Here is a 20,334-nt window from a genome sequence, read left to right on the forward strand (position 1 = left end):
CGCCCCTCTCTTCACCCGAGTGTCCAAAACATGCGGCCGCAAATCCGTTGACACGACTACAAAGTCGATCATCGAACTGCGGCCGAGGGTGTCCTGGTGCCAAGTGCACATATGAACACCCTTATGTTTGAACATGGTGTTCGTTATCGACAATCCATGACGAGCACAGAAGTCTAGTAACAGAACACCGCTCGCGTTCAGATTGGGGGGGGCCATTCCTCCCAATCACGCCCTTCCAGGTCTCACTGTCATTACCCACGTGAGCATTGAAGTCCCCCAGCAGAACGAGGGAGTCTCCAGGGGGAACGCTTTCCAGCACACCCTCCAAAGACTCCAAAAAGGGTGGGTACTCTGAACTGCTGTTTGGTGCCTAAGCGCAAACAACAGTCAGCACCCGTCCCGCCACCTTGAGGCGGAGGGAGGCTACCCTCTCATCCACCGGGGTGAACCCCAGTGTACAGGCGCCAAGCCGGGGGGCAATAAGTATGCCCACACCTGCTCGGCGACTCTCACCTTGGGCAACTCCAGAGTGGAAGAGTGTCCAACCCCTCTCAAGAGGACTGGTACCAGAGCCTAAGCTGTGTGTGGAGGTGAGCCCAACTATATCTAATCGGAATTTCTCTTCCTCGCACACCAGCTCAGGCTCCTTCTCTGCCAGAGAGGTGACATTACATGTCCCAAGAGCTAGTCTCTGTAGCCAGGGATCAGAGCGCCAAGGTCCCTGCCTCTTGCCGCCAACCGACTCACATTGCACCCCACCCCTTTGACCCCTCCCACAAGTGATGAGCCCATGGGAAGGGGGACCCACGTCGCCTTTTCGGGCTGTGCCCGGCCGAGCCCCATGGGTGCCAGGCCGGGGCTCGGCCGGGCAGTGGGTTTGGTGAGCCGTGCTTTGTCTGGACCCTCACCAAGGACCTGTTTGCCATGGATGACCCTACCAGGGGCAAAAGCCCCCGACAACTTAGATGGCTGTCATGTCCGAATCAAGCCTCCAAGTGACCTTGATGGTCATGACTTATAAGAACCGCGAGCTTTTCAGCAGCATAATTATGCAAGCTGTATGTGACCATCAGAGTCGCTTTCTGGACATCTACATGGGCTGGCCTGGATCAGTCCATGACTCCAGGGTCCTCCGGCACAGCCCCCTTTACCAAAGAGGGCTGTATACTCCTCCAGTCCACTTCATCTTGGCAGATGGAGGGTACCCGTGCCACACGACCACTCCCCGTCATCACTCCTTACAAGCGGCCGGTGCAGGGTGTGTGGGCCCGGCGATTCAACATTCATCATTCCAAGGCGCACAAACATGGCAAAATATCAGCAGATGAAAAATAGATTCATATACAATGTAATGAATGGTTAATAAATCTTTCCCATCTTTTGTAGTGACATGGCAGCCATCTATTGCCCCAACCATCCCTGCAAACCCCCACGTAATGGATGATGTAGTGGACACCACAACCGGTATGATGCCCCACTTCAAATCACGAGAGGAAGATCAGGACTCTTGCTCGTGCCCCATCCATGTCATGGGTCCTGGAAGAACGGTTCCATCCATGCTCCAAATGAGTCCCTGCTCAGGCGAGAATTAAAAAATAGCACAGGCACACTCAGGTTTATCCTGCAACTGTTATGAACTGGGGAATGTTTTTTATTTATTTACTGTGAATAGTTATTTCTGTGAATTTACTGTGAGTTATGATGTACTTAATTTATCCATTTTGTTTGTTCCCAACAGTTTGCAAGCAAAACAGACACATGGTGGCATCTTCATATTATTGTAAAAGTTTTGGTCTTTTACAAACCTGGGCTTTTTCACTTTTGTTTGAAGAAGCTGATCTAAAGCTGTGACTGGGACAAATGCATGTAAACACGTGAAATAAATTGTTGAGCGATACAAACTAGTTCATCTGTTTTGAAAGTACCCCGGTTTTTGTTTACTTTTAAGTGAATGCTATATAAATTTTAGTCTTGAACACCAAGCATTGATTTTTATTTTGATCAATCATTTTTTCCATTAAACTGAAAAACCTTCGTCTCCCTCCTCTCAGTTGCTCTTCTCTCCTCTGCCAACCTCTGTCTCTCCAATTCTTGTCTCGGCATTTCTAAACCCAGTTTGTAGAGTCTTATTTCATGAGTTCGTTTCAACAAAGGCAGTTTTATTTCTTTGTTTTGCTCCCTACTATTGAAATATATGTGACTTAAATATTCTAATATCCTATTTCATATCCAATTCCAAACAAATCATGTTAAGGTAGAGAAAATAATAATTAATGAACAGTTCTGTTACATACATTTAGTGAATAATCAACACATAAGAGTCAGGGGGGTACCCGAGGGTACACAACCCAAGAAAGATTAGGAACCATTGCATTAGCGCATCTTGAGTAAATGGATGGAAATAGATAAGACAATAACCCGTTAAATGTTTTTCCCGTGATATTTTATTTTACACCATGCACTGGCTGCGTAGAACTTGGCCTCCCGTAAAGAGTCTGTCGTATATACGATTCCCCCTGCAGCTTGATCAGCCGCGCGGTCATCTCCTTGCTCCCTAAAGAGAAAGATAAAATAAAATAATGCTATTTTGCATGCATGCAGAATTACGACAATTCAAATGTTTCAGCCGTACCTTCTATACAAGAGTTACTAGAACGACCTTCGTTATATTTGGCCAATAACTGATAAACTGATCTTAATCTGGAGCTAAATATCCAACCATTGCTGCCCAATATTTCTTATGATTGTTTTAATATTACATACAAATAACTTATACTTACATCTGAAAGTGCACTCCGATGAGGTGGAACACGTACGTAGCTTCGTTTGTTTTTTTTTTTGTCGAAGAAGAGTGTAGAACGGCGTAAGAAGAGCGAGGCATTTGAGGCTGCGAAGGTTACATTTTAGTAGCCTTCCCTCAGGGCCCGTCGCCATGGAAACTCCATGGAAACAAGGCCAGATTTGAAGGCTAGTTCTCGGAGGCTGCGTGAATTTGGACACCTGCGTAAGCAGTCTCGTCGCACCGGAAGTGACGTATTCTGGTCGCCATATTGGACATCGAAGGACGGAGCCTATTAATTTGTAGCTATTGAGCCTGTCCAAATTCACCACGAGTTATGCGATCCATTTAGGCTACATGAGGAGGAGCCTTGTTAGGCTTCAGAGGACCCAGCCTGCAAACTGGCCTTCTGAGGTCGCGGACTGTTAATTTGGACACGGCCTGTGTTTTTGAGTCTACCCGGACGTCATACTGTTATAAAATGCGATTTGCCAGTAAACAGCCAATCAGAATCAGCCCTCGCGTCCGACTCCTGATTGGTTAACAATTGTGGCACAGTTTGCATTGTAAGCGTAAAACTGTGTTTTGTACCGAAGAGAGAGAAACCGGAAGAGTTGCTCTTTTTGTGGAACCCACGCTAAGACAGTTCAACACCCGTTTTGGATCGGCTCATACTCAAGGACATTTTGGAAGGACTTCAATAAATTTGTCAGTTTATTTCTTTATAAAAACTTTTCTTTAAAGTGGGAAAATGTTGTTTTCTGTTTCTTTAAGAAGTGTGGTGCTGTAGATGCTTTTTTCATAATTTATTTGCTAATAATAACTTTTTTATTCATAAATGTAAGTTTGGCAATCAGAAACCGACCTTTTCACACTGACACTGTTTTCTATATTAGACTTTTAAATGACTCTACTAACACAAAGGCTCAGGAAAAAGGCCAGTTGAGCAAGTGGAACAAGTGATTTTATTGATGATTGTGGAAGGCACCGATTTCATAAGCACCGTTTCTTCTCACACCTTTTCCATTAGGTACAATCAAAAACACAACGGAAAAGAATAATGTTAACAAATGTTGTTCCAGGCAAAGGCAATAAATTTTATTTACATGTTTGATGTTAACACACCAAAAAAACTCATCATCACTCAGACACACTGCTTCTTCTGGCACTGATCACATTGGCTTAGTGTCAATAAAAGAGCTTTGCAAAATTCAATTTATAATATTTATTCAAAATCACATTTACATCTTACCACAAAGAGTCAGTTCCTTCAGTTTTTTGTTGTCTTTTTTTAAGCTTCAAGGATTGCTGCAATTCTCACCAGCACAATGGTGTCTCTCAGCACTCTGCTTAGTGGAGAATTCTTGAGCACAAATGCTGCAACTGAATGGCTTCTCTCCACTGTGTGTTCTTGAGTGCGCTGTTAAATGTGACTTTCGAGAGAAGCATTTTCCACAAACCAAGCAGGAAAAAGGCTTCTCTCCACTGTGTATTCCTGTGTGGGTTTGTAAATTTGACTTTCTAGAGAAGTATCTGCCACAAACTGAGTAGGAAAAAGGATTTTCTCCACTATGTGTTGTGTGTTTTGTTAAACTTGACTTATCAGAGAAGCTTTTGCCACAAACTGAGCAAGAAAAAGGGTTTTCTCCACTGTGTATTCTTGTGTGGCTTGTTAAAGTTGACTTATCAAAGAAGCTTCTGCCACAAACTGAGCAGGAAAAAGGTTTTTCTCCACTGTGTAGTCTTGTGTGGCTTGTTACATTTGACTTAAAAGAGAAGCTTTTGCCACAAACTGAGCAGGAAAAAAGATTTTCTCCACTGTGTGTTCCTGTGTGCCCTTTTAAACTTGACTCCCCGTGACGTCACTTTCGGCGCGACATCTGTTCCTCCGCTTTCATACAACCGGGTGAGTAAACGCAACTATGGTTTCGTGCACCACCACATGCAACACTTGCACCATTCTCATGGAAAGACTCTCCCTGATAGAGGGACGTGTCCGCCAGCTAGAACAGAATAATGTGATAAGCGGAAATGTGGCTCACACGACTGTTAGCACGGGTTGTAGCCAACCTGCTAGTCTGGTTAGCATTGGCCGTAAACGGCTTGCTAATCGCGGTGAGCCTGTTAAGACGCATAGCAGTTCCATTCCACCTCGGTCTCATGGCTCCCGCACCTTAGTGATAGGTGACTCCATTACCCGCAACATTAAGCTTGAAAATCCAGCCACAGTATTGTGTATTCCTGGGGCCAGAGCACCCGATAAAGAAGCTAATCTTATGGAACTAGCAGTGCAAACGACGCTAGCTATTCAGATATAGTAATACACATCGGCTCCAATGACACTGGGATGAAATAATCAGAGATCACAAAGAAAAACATATCAAGGACTTGTGATCTCGTCAGAAAGATGAGTCGGCATCGAGTAATTGTCTCTGGCCCCTTGCCTGCGAGAGGCAATGATGAGAGGTTTAGTAGATTATTCTCGCTAAATAAGTGGCTGGCTAGTTTTTGTAGTGAGCAGGGACTGCAGTTTATAGATAACTGGCCTTCTTTCTGGGGCCGACCCGACCTGCTGAGGATGGACGGCCTTCACCCTAACTGGGAAGGCGCCATCACTCTTTCTAGAAACATAGATTATTGTTTGAGCCTTCCATGACTATCCATATTAGAGCAGGTCGGGTTGCAGGCGAATAGTGAGCCTGTAAGGGAGGGTATGGAGTCTGTAAGGCTAGCGCTAACTAGCGCTATGCTAGACTTAGACAACACACATAGCTTTTCTTCTAGATTTGAGCGCTACACACCATACGCTGTTACATCTCATACTGATATAATTTCTACTGAGGTGTCAATACATGATGGGTTTAAGCATTCCTCCTCGGTCAGTTTTATCGACGACGAGCCGCTCTCTCAAAATAATACCACTCGAAAGCTGGTAAATAACTACAGTGGAACCTTGGTTCTCGAACGACTCTGAGGTCGAACAAATCGGCGTTCGAACAAAAAAAAAGAGAAATTCTTGCTTCGCAGTTCGAACAAACATCGGAGTTCGAACGCCGGTATGACGCGTGAGTGCGCACGCGAGGGTGGGATGCTGAGCGGCCAATTGACCAATTGTTGTCGCGTGCGGACGTGCTACGTGCTGCAAAGTGTTTTAGCCCCTAATCATGCCTCCAAAGAAGGTCAGAGCAAGCAACAAAGCTGCTACTAGCAAAAAAGAAAAGTAGTGCGTACAACTATTGCATTTAATTCGGTGTTCGAACAAATCGCTTTTCGAACAGGGTTCTGGAACGGATTATGGTCGAGAACCGAGGTTCCACTGTAGTTCAAAATGCAACAGCTAGACTCTTGACTAGGACGAGAAAGTTTGATCATATTACCCCGATATGAGCCATTTTGCATTGGCTTCCGGTCCACTTGAGATGTGATTTTAAAGTTCTGCTACTTACTTTTAAAATTTTGCACGGCTTAGCACCTTCCTATCTCGTTGACCTCACGGTACCATATATTCCGTCCCGAAACCTTCGCTCACAAGATGTTGGTCTTTTAGCGATCCCACGAGCCAAAAAGAAGTCTGCAGGTTCTCGAGCGTTCTCTATTCGGGCACCAATGCTTTGGAATGCACTTCCCTCAGATATTAGAGGTGCCACTTCAGTAGAAATGTTCAAAACACTATTAAAGACGCATTTATACTCTTGTGCATTTAGCTGAAATATCTGTTGGCCTGTTTACTGCCGTTTTTTTTTTTTCTCTTTTGTTTTCTTTTCTGCCCCCTTTTCCCCCGGCTGGGAGATTAGGTGGGTGACGGTGACCCACTAGGAAGTTTAAGGCATTGACCAACTGGGCATGCACCTGTTCCAGTGATGTCGTTTTCCTGCAGCGCGTCATTTGATCAATTTATTTATATTCTTTAGCATCTAACTTAATTATTTGTTGGCCTGTTTACTGCCGCTTCTTCTCTTTTCTGCCCCCTCCTTCCCCTGCTTGGGAATTAGGTGATGGTGACCTGCAATGAAGATTACGGCACTGACCAACCGGGGAGGGACCTGCTCTGCCGAAGTCGTCTTCATGCAGCGCCTCTTCTGATTTCCTTATATTTCAGAACTTTGTTGAACTACTTGTTGGCCTGTTTACTGCTTCTGTTCTTTGTTTTTTTTCTGTTCCCAATTCCCCGACTTGGGAATTAGGTGATGGTGATTCACTTGGAAGCGGCTGTTCTGAATTTACACCAACTGACCGGTACAAGATCGAAGGCTCATCCACGGATATGCTGCCATGGAGATTACGGCCCTGGATGAGGACGCACTCCACTGAAGTCATCTTCCTGCAGCACTTCATTCAATTGACGCTTATATTATCTCATCTATTATTGCAGAGCATCATTGTATGTGTCAAATGTTGCCCAGTTGGCATCCATTGCAGCCTGGTCATCCTGGAAGGGGGATTCCCCCATCTGTGGTCCCTTCTCAAGGTTTCTCACCTTTCCCCTAATGGGATTTTGAGTTTTTCCTTGCCCTCCTGGGGGTTAAGATCAGTGGATGTCGATTGTGGTTATGTAAAGCCCTTTGAGACTGTCTCTGATTAAGGGCTATACAAATAAAATTGACTTGACTTGACGCATATGCATTCCCATCACGCTAGTCTTTGGGATTTCCCTCCAAAAATCCCCCAGAGGGAGAGCAGATGCGTCTCCCCGTTGATACGACCAGTCTACTAGTGACCACCTTAAATTACTCTCATACCCTGGAAGGTCACTGACCTGGCGAGAGAATTGCCACCACCATAAACAATGCTCAGGCCTATTTTCTATCTCTTTTATTCAGAAAGTGAAATATTAAATGTATGTGAGGGGATATTTGAAGACTTTGAGTTTTGTTCAATGGACCATACATATACGACCCAGCCAAACACACAGAGAAAACCAGCGCTGACTCCAGTCGCCATCAAGTTGCCAACTCCTGACATACCAAAACCTTTGAGAGAAACTGAGCCGATTTGCGTTTCTCTTTCTGGTTCTTTTTATAGTTCAACTTCTAGTTTAGTTTTTCACCTTTTCACACTGCGTAATGAAGGCCAGTTGAGCAAGTGGAACAAGTGATTTTATTGATGACTGTGGAAGGTACCGATTTCATAAGCAGTTTCTTCTCACACCTTTTCCATTAAGTACGATTAAAAAGACAACTGAAAAGCATAACGTTAACAAATGTTATTCCAGGCAAAAGCAATTAATTTTATTTACATGTTTGAAGTAAACACACAAAAAAAAAATCATCACTCAGACACAATGGTTCTTCTGGCAATGATCACATTGGCTTAGTGTCAATAAAAGAGCTATGCAAAACTAAATTTATCATATTTCATTCAAAATCACATTTACATCTTACCACAAAGAGTCAGTTCCTTCAGTTTTTTGTTTTCTTTTTTTAAGCTTCAAGGATCGCTGCTATTCTCACCAGCACAATCGTGTCTCTTAGCACTCCGTTTAGTGGAGAATTTTTTAGCACAAACGCTGCAACTGAATGGCTTGTCTCCACTGTGCGTTCTTGTGTGGATTCCTAAATTTGACTTTACAGAGAAGCTTTTGCCACAAACTGAGCAGGAAAAGGGTTTTTCTCCAGTGTGTATTCTTCTATGTTTAGTTAAATCTTGCTTTTGAGAGAAACTCTTGCCACAAACTGAGCAGGAAAAAGGTTTTTCACCACTGTGTGTTCTTGTGTGTCTTGTTAAAGTTGACTTATACAGGAAGCTTTGGCCACAAACTGAGCAGGAAAAAGGTTTTTCACCACTGTGTGTTCTTGTGTGTTCTGTTAAATATGTCTTTCTTGAGAAGCATTTTCCACAAAATGAGCAGGAAAAAGGTTTTTCACCACTGTGTGTTGTTGTGTGTTTTGTTAAACTTATCTTATGAGAGAAACTCTTGCCACAAACTGAGCAGGAAAAAGGTTTTTCTCCAGTGTGTGTTCTTGTGTGCCTTGTTAATTGTGCCTTTTGAGAGAAGCTTTTGCCACAAACTGAGCAGATTAAAGGTTTTTCTCCAGTGTGTGTTCTTGTGTGCCTTACTAAAGACTTTGGAGAGAAGCATTTACTGCAAACTGAGCAAGAAAAAAGTTTTTCTCCACTGTGTGTTCTTGTGTGGTTTGTTAAATGCGACTTTTGAGAGAAACTCTTGCCACAAACTGAGCAGGAAAAGGGTTTTTCTCCAGTGTGTGTTTTTGTGTGCCCTTTTAAAGACAACTTTGAAGTTAATGAGTCTGTGTGACATGCCCTTTCACCTTTGGCTTGCCCATCATCATCATTTTCATCATCATCATAAGTATCATCATCGTGATGAGCATCTGATAATGTGTCCTCATTATGTACTTGTGATGGTCCCCATTGGTCTTCATCACCTTCTGTTGTCACGTGACTACTTGAGATGCTGCTTGGAGGCTCCGCCCCTCTGTTGTCCTCACTCTCATCCTTGTTTTCATCTTCAGTCTTGATTGGGACACCGTTCACTGGTGACTTGTTGATCTCCTCCTCCTCCTTTTTGATGTGAGTCAAGTCTGGCTCCTCTTTCACAGAACAGAGATTGTATTCACTGACGTCTGCAGGACACAAAAAGACAAATTTGGTTTGGTCAAGTCAAAGCTCAGGCGGCAACTTTGTCTTATAATGTTTCTACCGTGCTACCTTGACTTGTGCCTGCCGCATACGGAGCAATGCGTGCGACTCCAACTTGGACCGGACTATGGGGGCATTTCACAAAATTACGTCCGACGATGTAAACCTCCTTTTAGCAGCACAACAGTGATAAACGAGCATTTAAAAAGGAAGCATGTTGCGGCTGATGCCCGATTTCATTCCTGACATTGTCACAGACGTTTCTGGAAGCGAGCTGAAGTTAGCACACACAGGCTCTTGTGTGCGTCTGATGGAACACCTGTTGTGGGACCCGAACATATTGATGCAGACCACTGGGGGCCATCGCAACATAATGTCATCGATAAAATAGGAATCCTTCAAGTGAAATATGTTTACAAGTATTTCATTTTGCATTTAGAGATAGTTTCATCGTGGGTACTTTTTGATTCCATTATAATCTGGATCCGTAAAAGAATTAAAGGGGCCCTGGAATCGGAGTGGCTATTTATTGCATGATTTACGTTTTTTTTTACCCAAAATGACATTTATCCTGCTAGTACATTCCGACATTCCCCCTTTTCCTTTTTTTAAATAAAATTTCTGTTTCTAAATCAAATTTAAAACAAAATTATGTTTGAAGAGACAAAATCCCTTCACATAAGCATTAAGCAACAACACTTTCACTCTGACTTTCATGTTGACATATTTGAATAATGACTGTATATTTTAACGTTATCCAATACATATTCAAATTAGACTAAGATACACCATAATATTTTAAGAGTTCACTCAATTATTTTGGAACTGCAATGATGCTTAACTGCCAAAGGGTGTCAGGAATGAGCAACAAAGGAACACAAGACCTCCCACTGATACATCATCATTGTCATTTGGATAAATTACCAGGAACTATGAGATGCAAACCACCTGGGCCACAGGAACTTTATTACCAGGAACTAAATGTTCCTGGACTTGTTGGTAGAAAAGGGGGTTTTGACGTTCTCCCTTTATAAGCCCATAGTAAGCCAAAGATGCAGATGCATTCCTTGCAGCATGCGCTTGTTCACTGATGAGATCCGTGCAACCCTGGATGGATGCATTAAATGTATTTTAAATGTTTGGATGAAGTGAAACTATGCACACGTGCACAAAACAGTGCAGAGCCACCCGAGGTTCATTGACTCTCATTCGACGAAGCCAGTACAAAGTTAATAAATAAATAAATAAGACCAATACGTACTTCATTTAAAAAAAAAAAAAACGTAATATTTATTTAATTTATCCACTAAAATTGATCAACCGCCATTGATGTTTTCGCCGCAGTGTGCACATTTTTTAGAGTCGGGCAGAATTCCTTCCGCATTTATACTCTTGTGCATTTAGCTGAAATATTTGTTGGCCTGTTTACTGCCGCTTTTTTTTTCTTTTGTTTTCTTTTCTGCCCCCTTTTCCCCCGGCTGGGGGATTAGGTGACCGTGACCCACTAGGAAGTTTAAGGCATTGACCAACTGGGCATGCACCTGTTCCAGTGATGTCGTCTTCCTGCAGCGCGACATTTGATCAATTTATTTATATACTTTAGCATCTAATTTAATTATTTGTTGGCCTGTTTACTGCCGCTTCTTCTCTTTTCTGCCCCCTCCTTCCCCTGCTTGGGAATTAGGTGATGGGGACATGCTTTGAAGATTACGGCACTGACGAACCGGGAAGGGACCTGCTCTGCCGAAGTCGTCTTCATGCAGCGCCTTTTCTGATTTCCTTATATTTCAGCACTTCATTGAACTACTTGTTGGCCTGTTTGCCATTTCTGTTCTTTCTTTTCTGTTCCCAATTCCCCGAATTAGGTGATGGCGATTCACTTGGAAGTGGCTGTACTGAATTTACACCAACTGACCGGTACAAGATCGAAGGCTCATCTTCGGATATGCTGCCATGGATATTACGGCCCTGGATGAGGACCCACTCCACTGAAGTCATCTTCCTGCAGCACTTCATTCAATTGACTCTTATATTATCTCATCTATTATTGCATAGCATCATTGTATGTGCCAAATGTTGCCCAGTTGGCATCCATTGCAGCCTGGTCATCCTGGAAGGGGGATTCCCCCATCTGTGGTCCCTTCTCAAGGTTTCTCACTTTTCCCCTAATGAGGTTTTGTGAGTTTTTCCTTGCCCTCCTGGGGGTTAAGATCGGGGATGTCGATTGTGGCTATGTAAAGCCCTTTGAGACTGTCTGTGATTAAGGGCTATACAAATAAAATTGACTTGACTTGACTTCCGTAAGGAATTGCTTGAACAAGATATAAAAACCAGAAAATGTAAAATGTTAAACGAGTTCAAATTTTATCCTGGGAAAAACATGGAGTTCACCCCTCACTATTGGTTATTCTTTGGCATATATTTTCTGCACTGATTACATTTGACAAAAAATTGCTCAGCAGACCTGCAAGTAAAAGGCAATATTTAAAAATAAAACGGCAATAACCTTGAACGATTTCCCCAAACAACTTAATGTTGTGATGCATATTTCTAATGAAAGAAAGTCGTTCGAAACAAAGCAAATGAGAGTAAGACGTGTACAAACCTGCTTTGAGTGGCACAACACGAGGCTGGTTGCAAACTTCGTCCAGCAGTTGATGATGTTGCTCGTTCTCTTCTTTTATTCCACAAAGTTCCTCTTTGTACTTGGGTGTCGTTATTTCACACATTTTCAAATGATAATTCCAAAAAATCCGCACTCGATCTCTGCTTGGCGATGAGTCATGTGCCTCTTTTCGTTAGCGGCTAGCTAGCTAACAAGCTAAGCTAACTACGCCGAAAAGCATCAACGCGCGAAGATGAGGTTATCGGGACACAAAGACTTAATGAATTATGTCGTAGTCCTTTAGAGTAGCACTGGACATCCTTTGAGAAAATTACAGTCAGTTCCACACTAAATCAGAAGAATTTAGCGGTGGGTGTTTTTGTTCCGGTGTGGACGGGTCGGTGGATGTGGTCGAGGTCCTTCGGAAGCTGCGCGCTTGCTAATGACGTCATGCTTTAAGCACGTATTTTTCAAATATATTTCTTTGCCTCTGTGTTTGTTTTTACACCTGGCTGTTCTCTTTTAATATATATTCTATGTAATATTTTAATTCGGTTGATAAAAAAATGTAACAAAATAATTAAAATAACGCCACAAAAGCGAGTCAGCTCCGACGTCACTTCCTCCCTATGCCCGGAGAAGCCGCTGCTGGAACAGCAGTGGGAAGGTTACGTTTCTCCTACGGAACGAAGCAACAATGCTGTGGTTCAATCGGGCTGCAAGATTGTATGAATATAATGTCTGCATATACTCGCAGTGCCTCTCAATTATTTCACGCCCGCCCCTACCAAGAAGAAAAAGATTCGCGCCCCCCCCACCGCCAATTTTTACTGTCTTTGTATATTGAGATTAGATTGTCAATAAAATATCCCTTAACTAACCTACATTGATAAGAAATATAGTTTCAAGAACTATTATCGTGAGGATCTCGAAGCTCAGTACTCTGTTGTGCAAATATTGATGAGATGACAAATATTTGTCATGTCATGTCATGATCCACACCGCTTATCCTGAACAGGGTCGCGGGAGGGTACTGGAGCCGATCCCAGCTGACTTCGGGCGAAAGGCACACTCCACCCTGAACTGGTCGCCAGCCAGTCACAGGGCAGACATAGACACCGTCACTGAGAGGGAACTGAACCCACGTTGCCTGCACACAACTCAGGCGAGTGTACCACTACACCATCAGGGACATGATAAATATTTACTAATACGTTTTTTGCCAAAAACTTTATTAACATTAACAAACACAGTTATTAATACGTACATAATATAGAAAAGACAAAAAGAAGAGCCAGGGGGATTTTAAACAAAAATTCTATATGAATAACATAAAGCAACAGCTTTAGTATTGTTGGAGTTGAGTCACCGTGGAAATGAGAAGTATTTAGTAAATCAACTTTTAAAAGCCAAACTTACGCCAATGCGTGTTCGGTTTTTGTACTCAAGAAGAAAAGGGTCAAATAAAGACTCAACAACTGATTAGAGTTCCGATATTTAGTTTCTTCCATTTCTGGAGTTCAGGAAATAGTACAAAGACAGATATCTGGGTGGCTTTTTCTTAATCTCACGAGAAACTGCACTCGGGCGAGCACAGTCAAAAAATGTGCACCATCTTTCAGCCCAGCTTCAGTTTTTATAGGAGTTTTTTATGTCAAGAGTAATGTAGGTTGAATCAGTTGAATCGGTCGTCCTCGCTCCCTCCCACGGCACGGGTCCACGTCCAAGGGAAGGTCCTCCCCAGGTTAGTCATCGTCTGGATAGTTGATTCCTGTCTGGTCCCCAAGACTGGCACGCCAAGGCTGGCCTTCTCCGGCTGGCAGTCTCTCCGTCTCTCCAGCTGGCATTGCTCTGGAATCTTGTCGGTGTGCATGTGTGCGTGTGTATGTGCACATGTATATGCAGGTATACGTGTATGTGCAGGTGTAAGGGTGTGTCTGTGTTTATGCATGCGTATGTGCATGTGCTCTGATCTCCAATTGTTCCGTCTTTCAGAATGTGTTTTTTTATAGCGTCTGCGTGAGTCCTCCAGTGCCCAATTTGGTATGTTTGCATCTCTACAGCCAATGTGGAGAATGTGCTTTGTCGTATTTGACCACGAAGTGCTGTGAATGTGAATGCAAGTCATGGAAATGCTATGTGTGCAAATTTGTTCTCACTACCCAAAATTTCAATAAAGTTCACACATTTAAATTAAGTACTATAAATTTAGCATATGAGAAAAATATAATAAATCAGAAAACAGGACTACAATCCCAGTTATTCTTGTGACCCGTGCTTCTACTTTCATCTGATAAATGCTTTTTGTTTCATCAATGTTTAACATATTCCGTAAATATGAACCTGCTAAATTAAATAATTGACCTTCTGTCCTGTAAGTGTTTAAAATAATGCCAGCAATCATAATACAATCCTTCATTTATTGCAGTCGTCTTATCATTGCAGTTGTCAGGGTCGCCGGTCGGCGAGGAGGAGGTGGACCCAGAATGCGAGGAAGCTGGAGAAGGTGTAACTTAAGCAATTTATTAGGGGACCAAAATAATGACAGACAACGGGGCAGGGTGCAAAATAAGAAAGACGAACTTAACGTGGCAAACTGGATCACAAGAGTGAGGAGCAAGGACAGGGACAAATGCTAGGGGGCGAGAGCGGGGGCGAGAGCGGGGGCGAGAGCGGGGGCGAGAGCGGGGGCGAGAGCGGGGGCGAGAGCGGGGGCGAGAGCGGGGGCGAGAGCGGGGGCGAGAGCGGGGGCGAGAGCGGGGGCGAGAGCGGGGGCGAGAGCGGGGGCGAGAGCGGGGGCGAGAGCGGGGGCGAGGACAAGTGCATGAACGAGATCAGAGAGCGGTCGTGACAGTCCGTAACGGAGCAATGCACCGCCAATGAGTTGTCGGAGTGAGGTGTTCAAATAGTCCAGTAATTAGGGGAGCAGATGGGCATCAGATGTGTGAGGGTAACGGGGAACAGGTGCGTGGCTGGTGGGGAACGAGTGCTGGAGGGAACGCCCCACTCAGCTGACTAAATAAACAGAATGAGCACTTGGCAGGAAGGTGAAGAAAATAATAACAAAAACACTGACATGACCGACACGGGTTATGACAGCAGTATTTTTTTATCATTGCAGCATTTTATTAATTTTCCCTCTGTACCATAGACAGACATTCGGAGTGTTTCCTTACACTTGTAAATGTTGTGGGATGTAAGTGTGTATATACACATGGGGATTTGTGTGTTTACGTATATACTGTGTATATTCGCATAGGTTTGCTTTTTCTGAATGTCTGCTGCAAATGTTATACATTAACGGCTACATTGCACCACCGCCTCGGTGTGATCTATATCTTTGCTGCTGTAACACTGCAAATTTCCCCATTGTGGGACTATTGAAGGACATCTTTATCGTTATCTTTAAAAACCTTGTGTTGGTGCTTGCAAAATAATTTTCCATAAGATTAAGATTGAACAAAATGGTGAAACAAAAATTTAAAAAGTAAATACTGTAACTATTAAACATTGAATACTAAATTATTCCTAAAACAGATCAATGAATCTTGAAATTAATAGTGAATTATTGTAGTTTAATAAATACTGAAACGAATAATGAAATATTACAGTACTTTAAATAAATACCGAAATCATTTTCAAACACAATAACAGTTAAGTAATAAAAGAGTGACATATTTTCATTTAAAATTCGCAATCACATCACAACCTGGTGAAAAACCCTGTAAAAAGGCAAATATGTTGACATAAAGTATCACTTTATCATGTCAACTGTTAATAATAGGGAAATACATTTGGAATACTATCCAACCAACAACATGGTGTCAGATGTATAAACAAAACCAGCAACAAAAGTCAAATTCAATACATCGCTGAAGTTCATATTTGGGAACTAAAATGTTTGTTCATGTGCATACGGTTTAAATCTTACGTTTTTTCTCTGTTTCGAAGAAGATAACAATGATTTGCATCGCAAATGGCGACATCTGTCGGTGAGTTGGTGACAGTGCTCCACAAAGCCAGCAGCCAATCAAATCACAGCGGGGTGTGTCCTGTTCTTCGGTTTTCGTGCCGAACAGACTGCCATTTTCTCGGAGGAAATTCTTTCAGTGCGACTCTGAAAAGACGACGCCATCTTTCATTCGTCTCGTCGAACAAAGAGAAGCTCACGAGTTATCGCCAAGCAGAGATCAAGTGCGGATTTGTTGAGATTGGCGTTTGAAAATGTGTGCAAGAACGACACCCAAGTACAAAGAGAAACTTTGTGGAATAAAAGAAGAGAACGAGCAACATCTTCAACTGCTGGACGAAGTTTGTAACCAGCCTCGTGTTGTGCCACTCAAAGCAGGTTTGTACACGTCTTACTCTCATTTGCTTTGTAAAGAACGACTTTCTATCGTTAAAAATATGCATCACAACATTAAGTTGTTTGGGGAAATCGTTCAAGGTTATTGCCGTTTTATTTTTAAATATTGCCTTTTACTTGTCGGTTTGCTGAACATTTGTTTATGCCAAATGAAATCAGTCCAGAAAATGGATGCCAAAGAAAAAACAATAGTGGGGGGTAAACTCCGTGTTTTTTTTCCCAGTTTAAAATTTGAACTGATTATTTAACATTTTACATATTCCAGTTTTTTATACGTTGTGAAAGAAATTAAGTTTGTCATGTCTCAAAACTATGCTGACAGACAGATGTAGTGTATTTTTATATCCACTGTTGGAGTTGAGCCACCGAGAAAATGAGAAACATTTAGTAAATGAATCTTCAAAGCCAAACTTACTCCATAGCGTGTTCGTTTTTTGTACTCAAGAAGAAAAGGGTCAAATAAAGACTCAACAACAACTGATTACAGTTGCGATATTTTAGTTTCTTCGATTTCTGGAGTTCAGGAAATAGTATCTGGGCGGCTTTTTCTTAATCTGATGAGAAACTGTACTCAGACGAGTCCAATCGAAAAATGGCGCGCTGATCTCAGCCCAGCCTCACATTTTATAGGTTTTCTATGTCAAGGGTCATGTAGGTTGAATCGGTCGTCCTTGCTCCTTCTCCCGTCCACGTTCCACGTCCAAGGCTGACCTTCTCAGGCAGGCGGCAGTCTCTCCGTCTCTCATTCCCCTGTAATCTCGTCAGTGTACAGATTGTGTGGTGTATGTTTTCCCAGATGAAATTGTTATGTTTTTGGTGTTCTTGATAGTGTCCCTGTGACGTCCTCCCCTGCCCAACTTGATATGTTTGTATCTTCTATGGCCTATGTGGAGAATGTGTTTTATTGTATTTGTCCATGAAGTGCTATCTGGTTTGTCATCAGTTTGACCCGAGCCGACTGAATCTGTTTGTTCTGAATGAGAGTGTGGGTCATGAAAATACGATGTGGTCAAATTTGAGGTCTTACATTTAAACTAAATCATATAAATTTAGCATATGAATGCATCAGTAAACACCATGACTACAATCCCAGTCAATCTTATCGATGCACTGTACTTCTACATTCATTTGAGAAATGCTTTTTGTTTAATCAATGTCGAACATATTCAGTAAATATGAACCTGCTAAATTAAATAATTGACCTTCTGTCCCGTAAGTGTTTAAAATAATGCCAGCAATCATAATACAATCCTTCAATATTCATGTCCGGTGTGGCCATTCCCTATAAGAAGGGAAGGCCGGAGAGAGGGGACACCTTTCCCTTTTTTCTTTTTGGGGAGACTTCTTTTGACATCAGCATGTGACGAGAATAAAATCTCTTTCTGGCCAAAATGGCTGTGTCAGAGAATCTTTTTCCATCACCAATTCTGCCATGCTCGGCGACCTGTCCGGAGCGAAGCTGAGCCAGACCCACACATCAACAACAAAATATACCTCATTTTTGGCATTTTGCTCCATTGAGGGTCTCGGGGTGCTGGGGCGCAGGCGTTCAACAACCGGCCGGCTGAACTTTCGGTGAGATGCTTTTACTCACAATGGGTGTTGTGCGCCTGTGTCCAAGCGGTCGGGGCTTTTGGGGTCGTTAAAGAGAGCTTGTGCGTGTGGGTCTGCTGGCTGATTGGTCATGGAAAATGTCCCTGTGTTAGTTTCAATTATTGTTGAAACAAGAGGCCTCTATAAATGATTAAAAAAATTATGATGGGAACTCAGTAAATGGGGACGAGTGTGGGAGAAATGTGCAGAAGATAAAGAAAAGAAAGGTCTAGTGCTTAAAGAGATGAGAAATAAGAAGTGTACAATTATAGCTATAGACAACATAGTCGTGAATAAGCTCAGTTTGAGCACAGACCCTGGCCAGGGTGTAAATTTTAGCAGGAAAATCATGAGCTGAAAATAGAAATAATGAAGAGCAGCGCGCTTCCACGTATCGTATTGGGCACTTTGTGGCATGGAACACAGTAAGGATCGAGGCGTACCGTTGTGTGGAGGGCCCGACGGTTTTGCTGGTACGTAGCAAGAGATACGCTGTTCAGATACGTACCCTGTGATGACTCGTGTTCTGGTCAAGGCCACACAAAATCAAAAACCTGGCTACCATCTCAGGGTTCGCGGTTAACCGCTTCCCGATTGCCCGGGGCAAGTGTAATTTGGCCACGGGCAAGGTAAAATTATGGGCAACTTGCCCGACCGGGCAAGCATTTTTTAAAGCAGCCAAATATCTTTAATTTCGACGAAAACTGTGGTGTGATCTGTTTGTGTGCACTGTATGGTGATGGTTTAACCCAGACACCCCCTTATGTTGTGGTATGGTCCATTGGCCTTATCGGGGGCAATGGGCGGGCGCTACGGGGATCAGTTAGTTCAGTGAAAGTCGAGTTAAAGTGGACGTCAATGAATCCCGCAATATTGGAACTCGCTGTAGTTGCATCCTCATTTGAAGTTTGAAAAACACAACAAAAACCGACGATATTTCGGCCGAAAATTGAACCAGACACCGTTGTTAATTTTCACCGCCGGCGGGGGAAAAGAGTGGGACAGAGAGGCCGCGAGCAGCAGCTCGCCTGCTCGCAGCCGCTCCATGCAACTCCTCTCCTTCCTCTTCTCACCGGCTCGGCTTTTATTAGTTTGACTCAAGAATCACAAGAAATTAGAATACAATGAAGGTCTGTTTAGCCTAAACTAAATCACCAGAATACAGGAGATGAATTAACAATGGTGGTCTGTTTTAGACTAAACTAATCAGCAGAAGACAGAAAACATCAATAACTAATCATCAGGAGACAGCAAGCATAACATGACAACTCACGGTGTAAAGGTTACTTTAACTAAACACATCTTCAGGATACTGTGTCTGTGTGTAGTTAAAGCAACGTGTGCATGTGTGTTCCAGCTGTGCGTGTGTGCTATAACATAAATGTCAGTATGTGTGTGTGCAAATATTAATGAGTGTATATAAACATGATCATAAATACACAAAACTGATTACATAAAGTTACTTTAAGTCAATGTGATCCTCAATTTATCTTACATTTCCACATAAGAAGGGAAGGCTCATAGGACTGGACTTTCTACGAACAGCCCAGTGCGTGCTTGACCTGGGGAGGAACACGTTGGCTTTTCCAAGACGTCCCACAGTTGAAATGGTGCGCCCTACACAGCCTGAAAAGTCATTCCTTCCGACGTCGAGCGCAGCCATTGCACAGCAGGAGTCTGATCCCACCCATGAACCGCTGGCTCCTATGACTTCTCCACCCACATCAGATGCCCACATTGATGAGCATTCCTCTTCCCCGGCCCCGTGGTCCATGACAGGTGGAGTGGACAGATTGACGGCAGTGCGCGAAGTGTGGAAGCGCAACAGTGATGGTTTAGAACCCAAGCAACAGGAGGAGCTGTGGCAACTGTTGTGGGACTTTAAGGACATTTTTGCGCTGACAGAAGAGGAGGTGGGCAGAACAGACTTGGTGCAGCACCAAATTGACACGGGGGATGCACGACCTATCAAAGCACGCCCCCGCCGCCTTCCCCTTGCACATCAGGCAGATGCGGACAGCGCAATTGACGAGATGCTGAAAGCTGGCATCATTGAGCCATCTGACAGCCCTTGGGCCTCAGGGGTTGTCATGGTAAAAAAAAAAAAGACAGTGAAGAAAAGGTTCTGTGTGGACTATAGACCCTTAAACAGCGTGACCAAGAAAGAATCCTATCTACTGATGAGAATCTGGATATGGTGTCTGGATCGTCCTGGTTCTCCTCATTAGACCTGCGCAGTGGATATTGGCAGGTGCCCCTCAGCCCTGAAGCCAGGTCAAAGACTGCTTTCTGTACTGGCAGGGGGTTGTGGCAGTTTCAAGTTCTCTGTTTCGGCCTGTGTAATGCACCTGCTACCTTTGAGCGGCTTATGGACAAGGTGCTGGCTGGCAT

General features: G+C 43.3%; 2 protein-coding genes across 2 annotated transcripts in view; one reads left to right on the plus strand and one right to left on the minus strand.

Annotated features, from left to right (window-relative positions):
* The window catches only part of LOC148342219 (uncharacterized), a 343,669-nt gene that overhangs the window by 303,015 nt on the left and 20,320 nt on the right, over positions 1 to 20,334 (plus strand). The gene's annotated exons all lie outside the window — the stretch shown is intronic.
* On the minus strand, positions 7,859 to 12,108 carry LOC148342239 (uncharacterized). The gene is made up of 2 exons (XM_088285401.1): positions 11,985 to 12,108; positions 7,859 to 9,363 (listed from the first exon to the last, which is right to left on the minus strand). Exons 1-2 carry the CDS (start codon positions 12,106 to 12,108, stop codon positions 8,207 to 8,209), a joined length of 1,281 nt encoding a protein of 426 aa, XP_088141527.1. The 3' UTR covers positions 7,859 to 8,206.

This window comes from Idiotropiscis lumnitzeri, chromosome 2 (genome assembly GCF_059441095.1).
Source record: "Idiotropiscis lumnitzeri isolate Australia: NSW breed Sydney's pygmy pipehorse chromosome 2, RoL_Ilum_1.0, whole genome shotgun sequence".
Taxonomy (NCBI): Eukaryota; Metazoa; Chordata; class Actinopteri; order Syngnathiformes; family Syngnathidae; genus Idiotropiscis; species Idiotropiscis lumnitzeri.

What these genes read in the sequence shown, in the direction of transcription:
- LOC148342239 (XM_088285401.1), bottom strand. Translation starts at nt 12,108, where the DNA reads ATGTGTGAAATAACGACACCCAAGTACAAAGAGGAACTTTGTGGAATA. An exon ending in TGTTGTGCCACTCAAAGCAG is followed by an intron (nt 9,364 to 11,984) that starts GTTTGTACACGT and finishes TGTGTCCTGCAG; the next exon opens with ACGTCAGTGAATACAATCTC.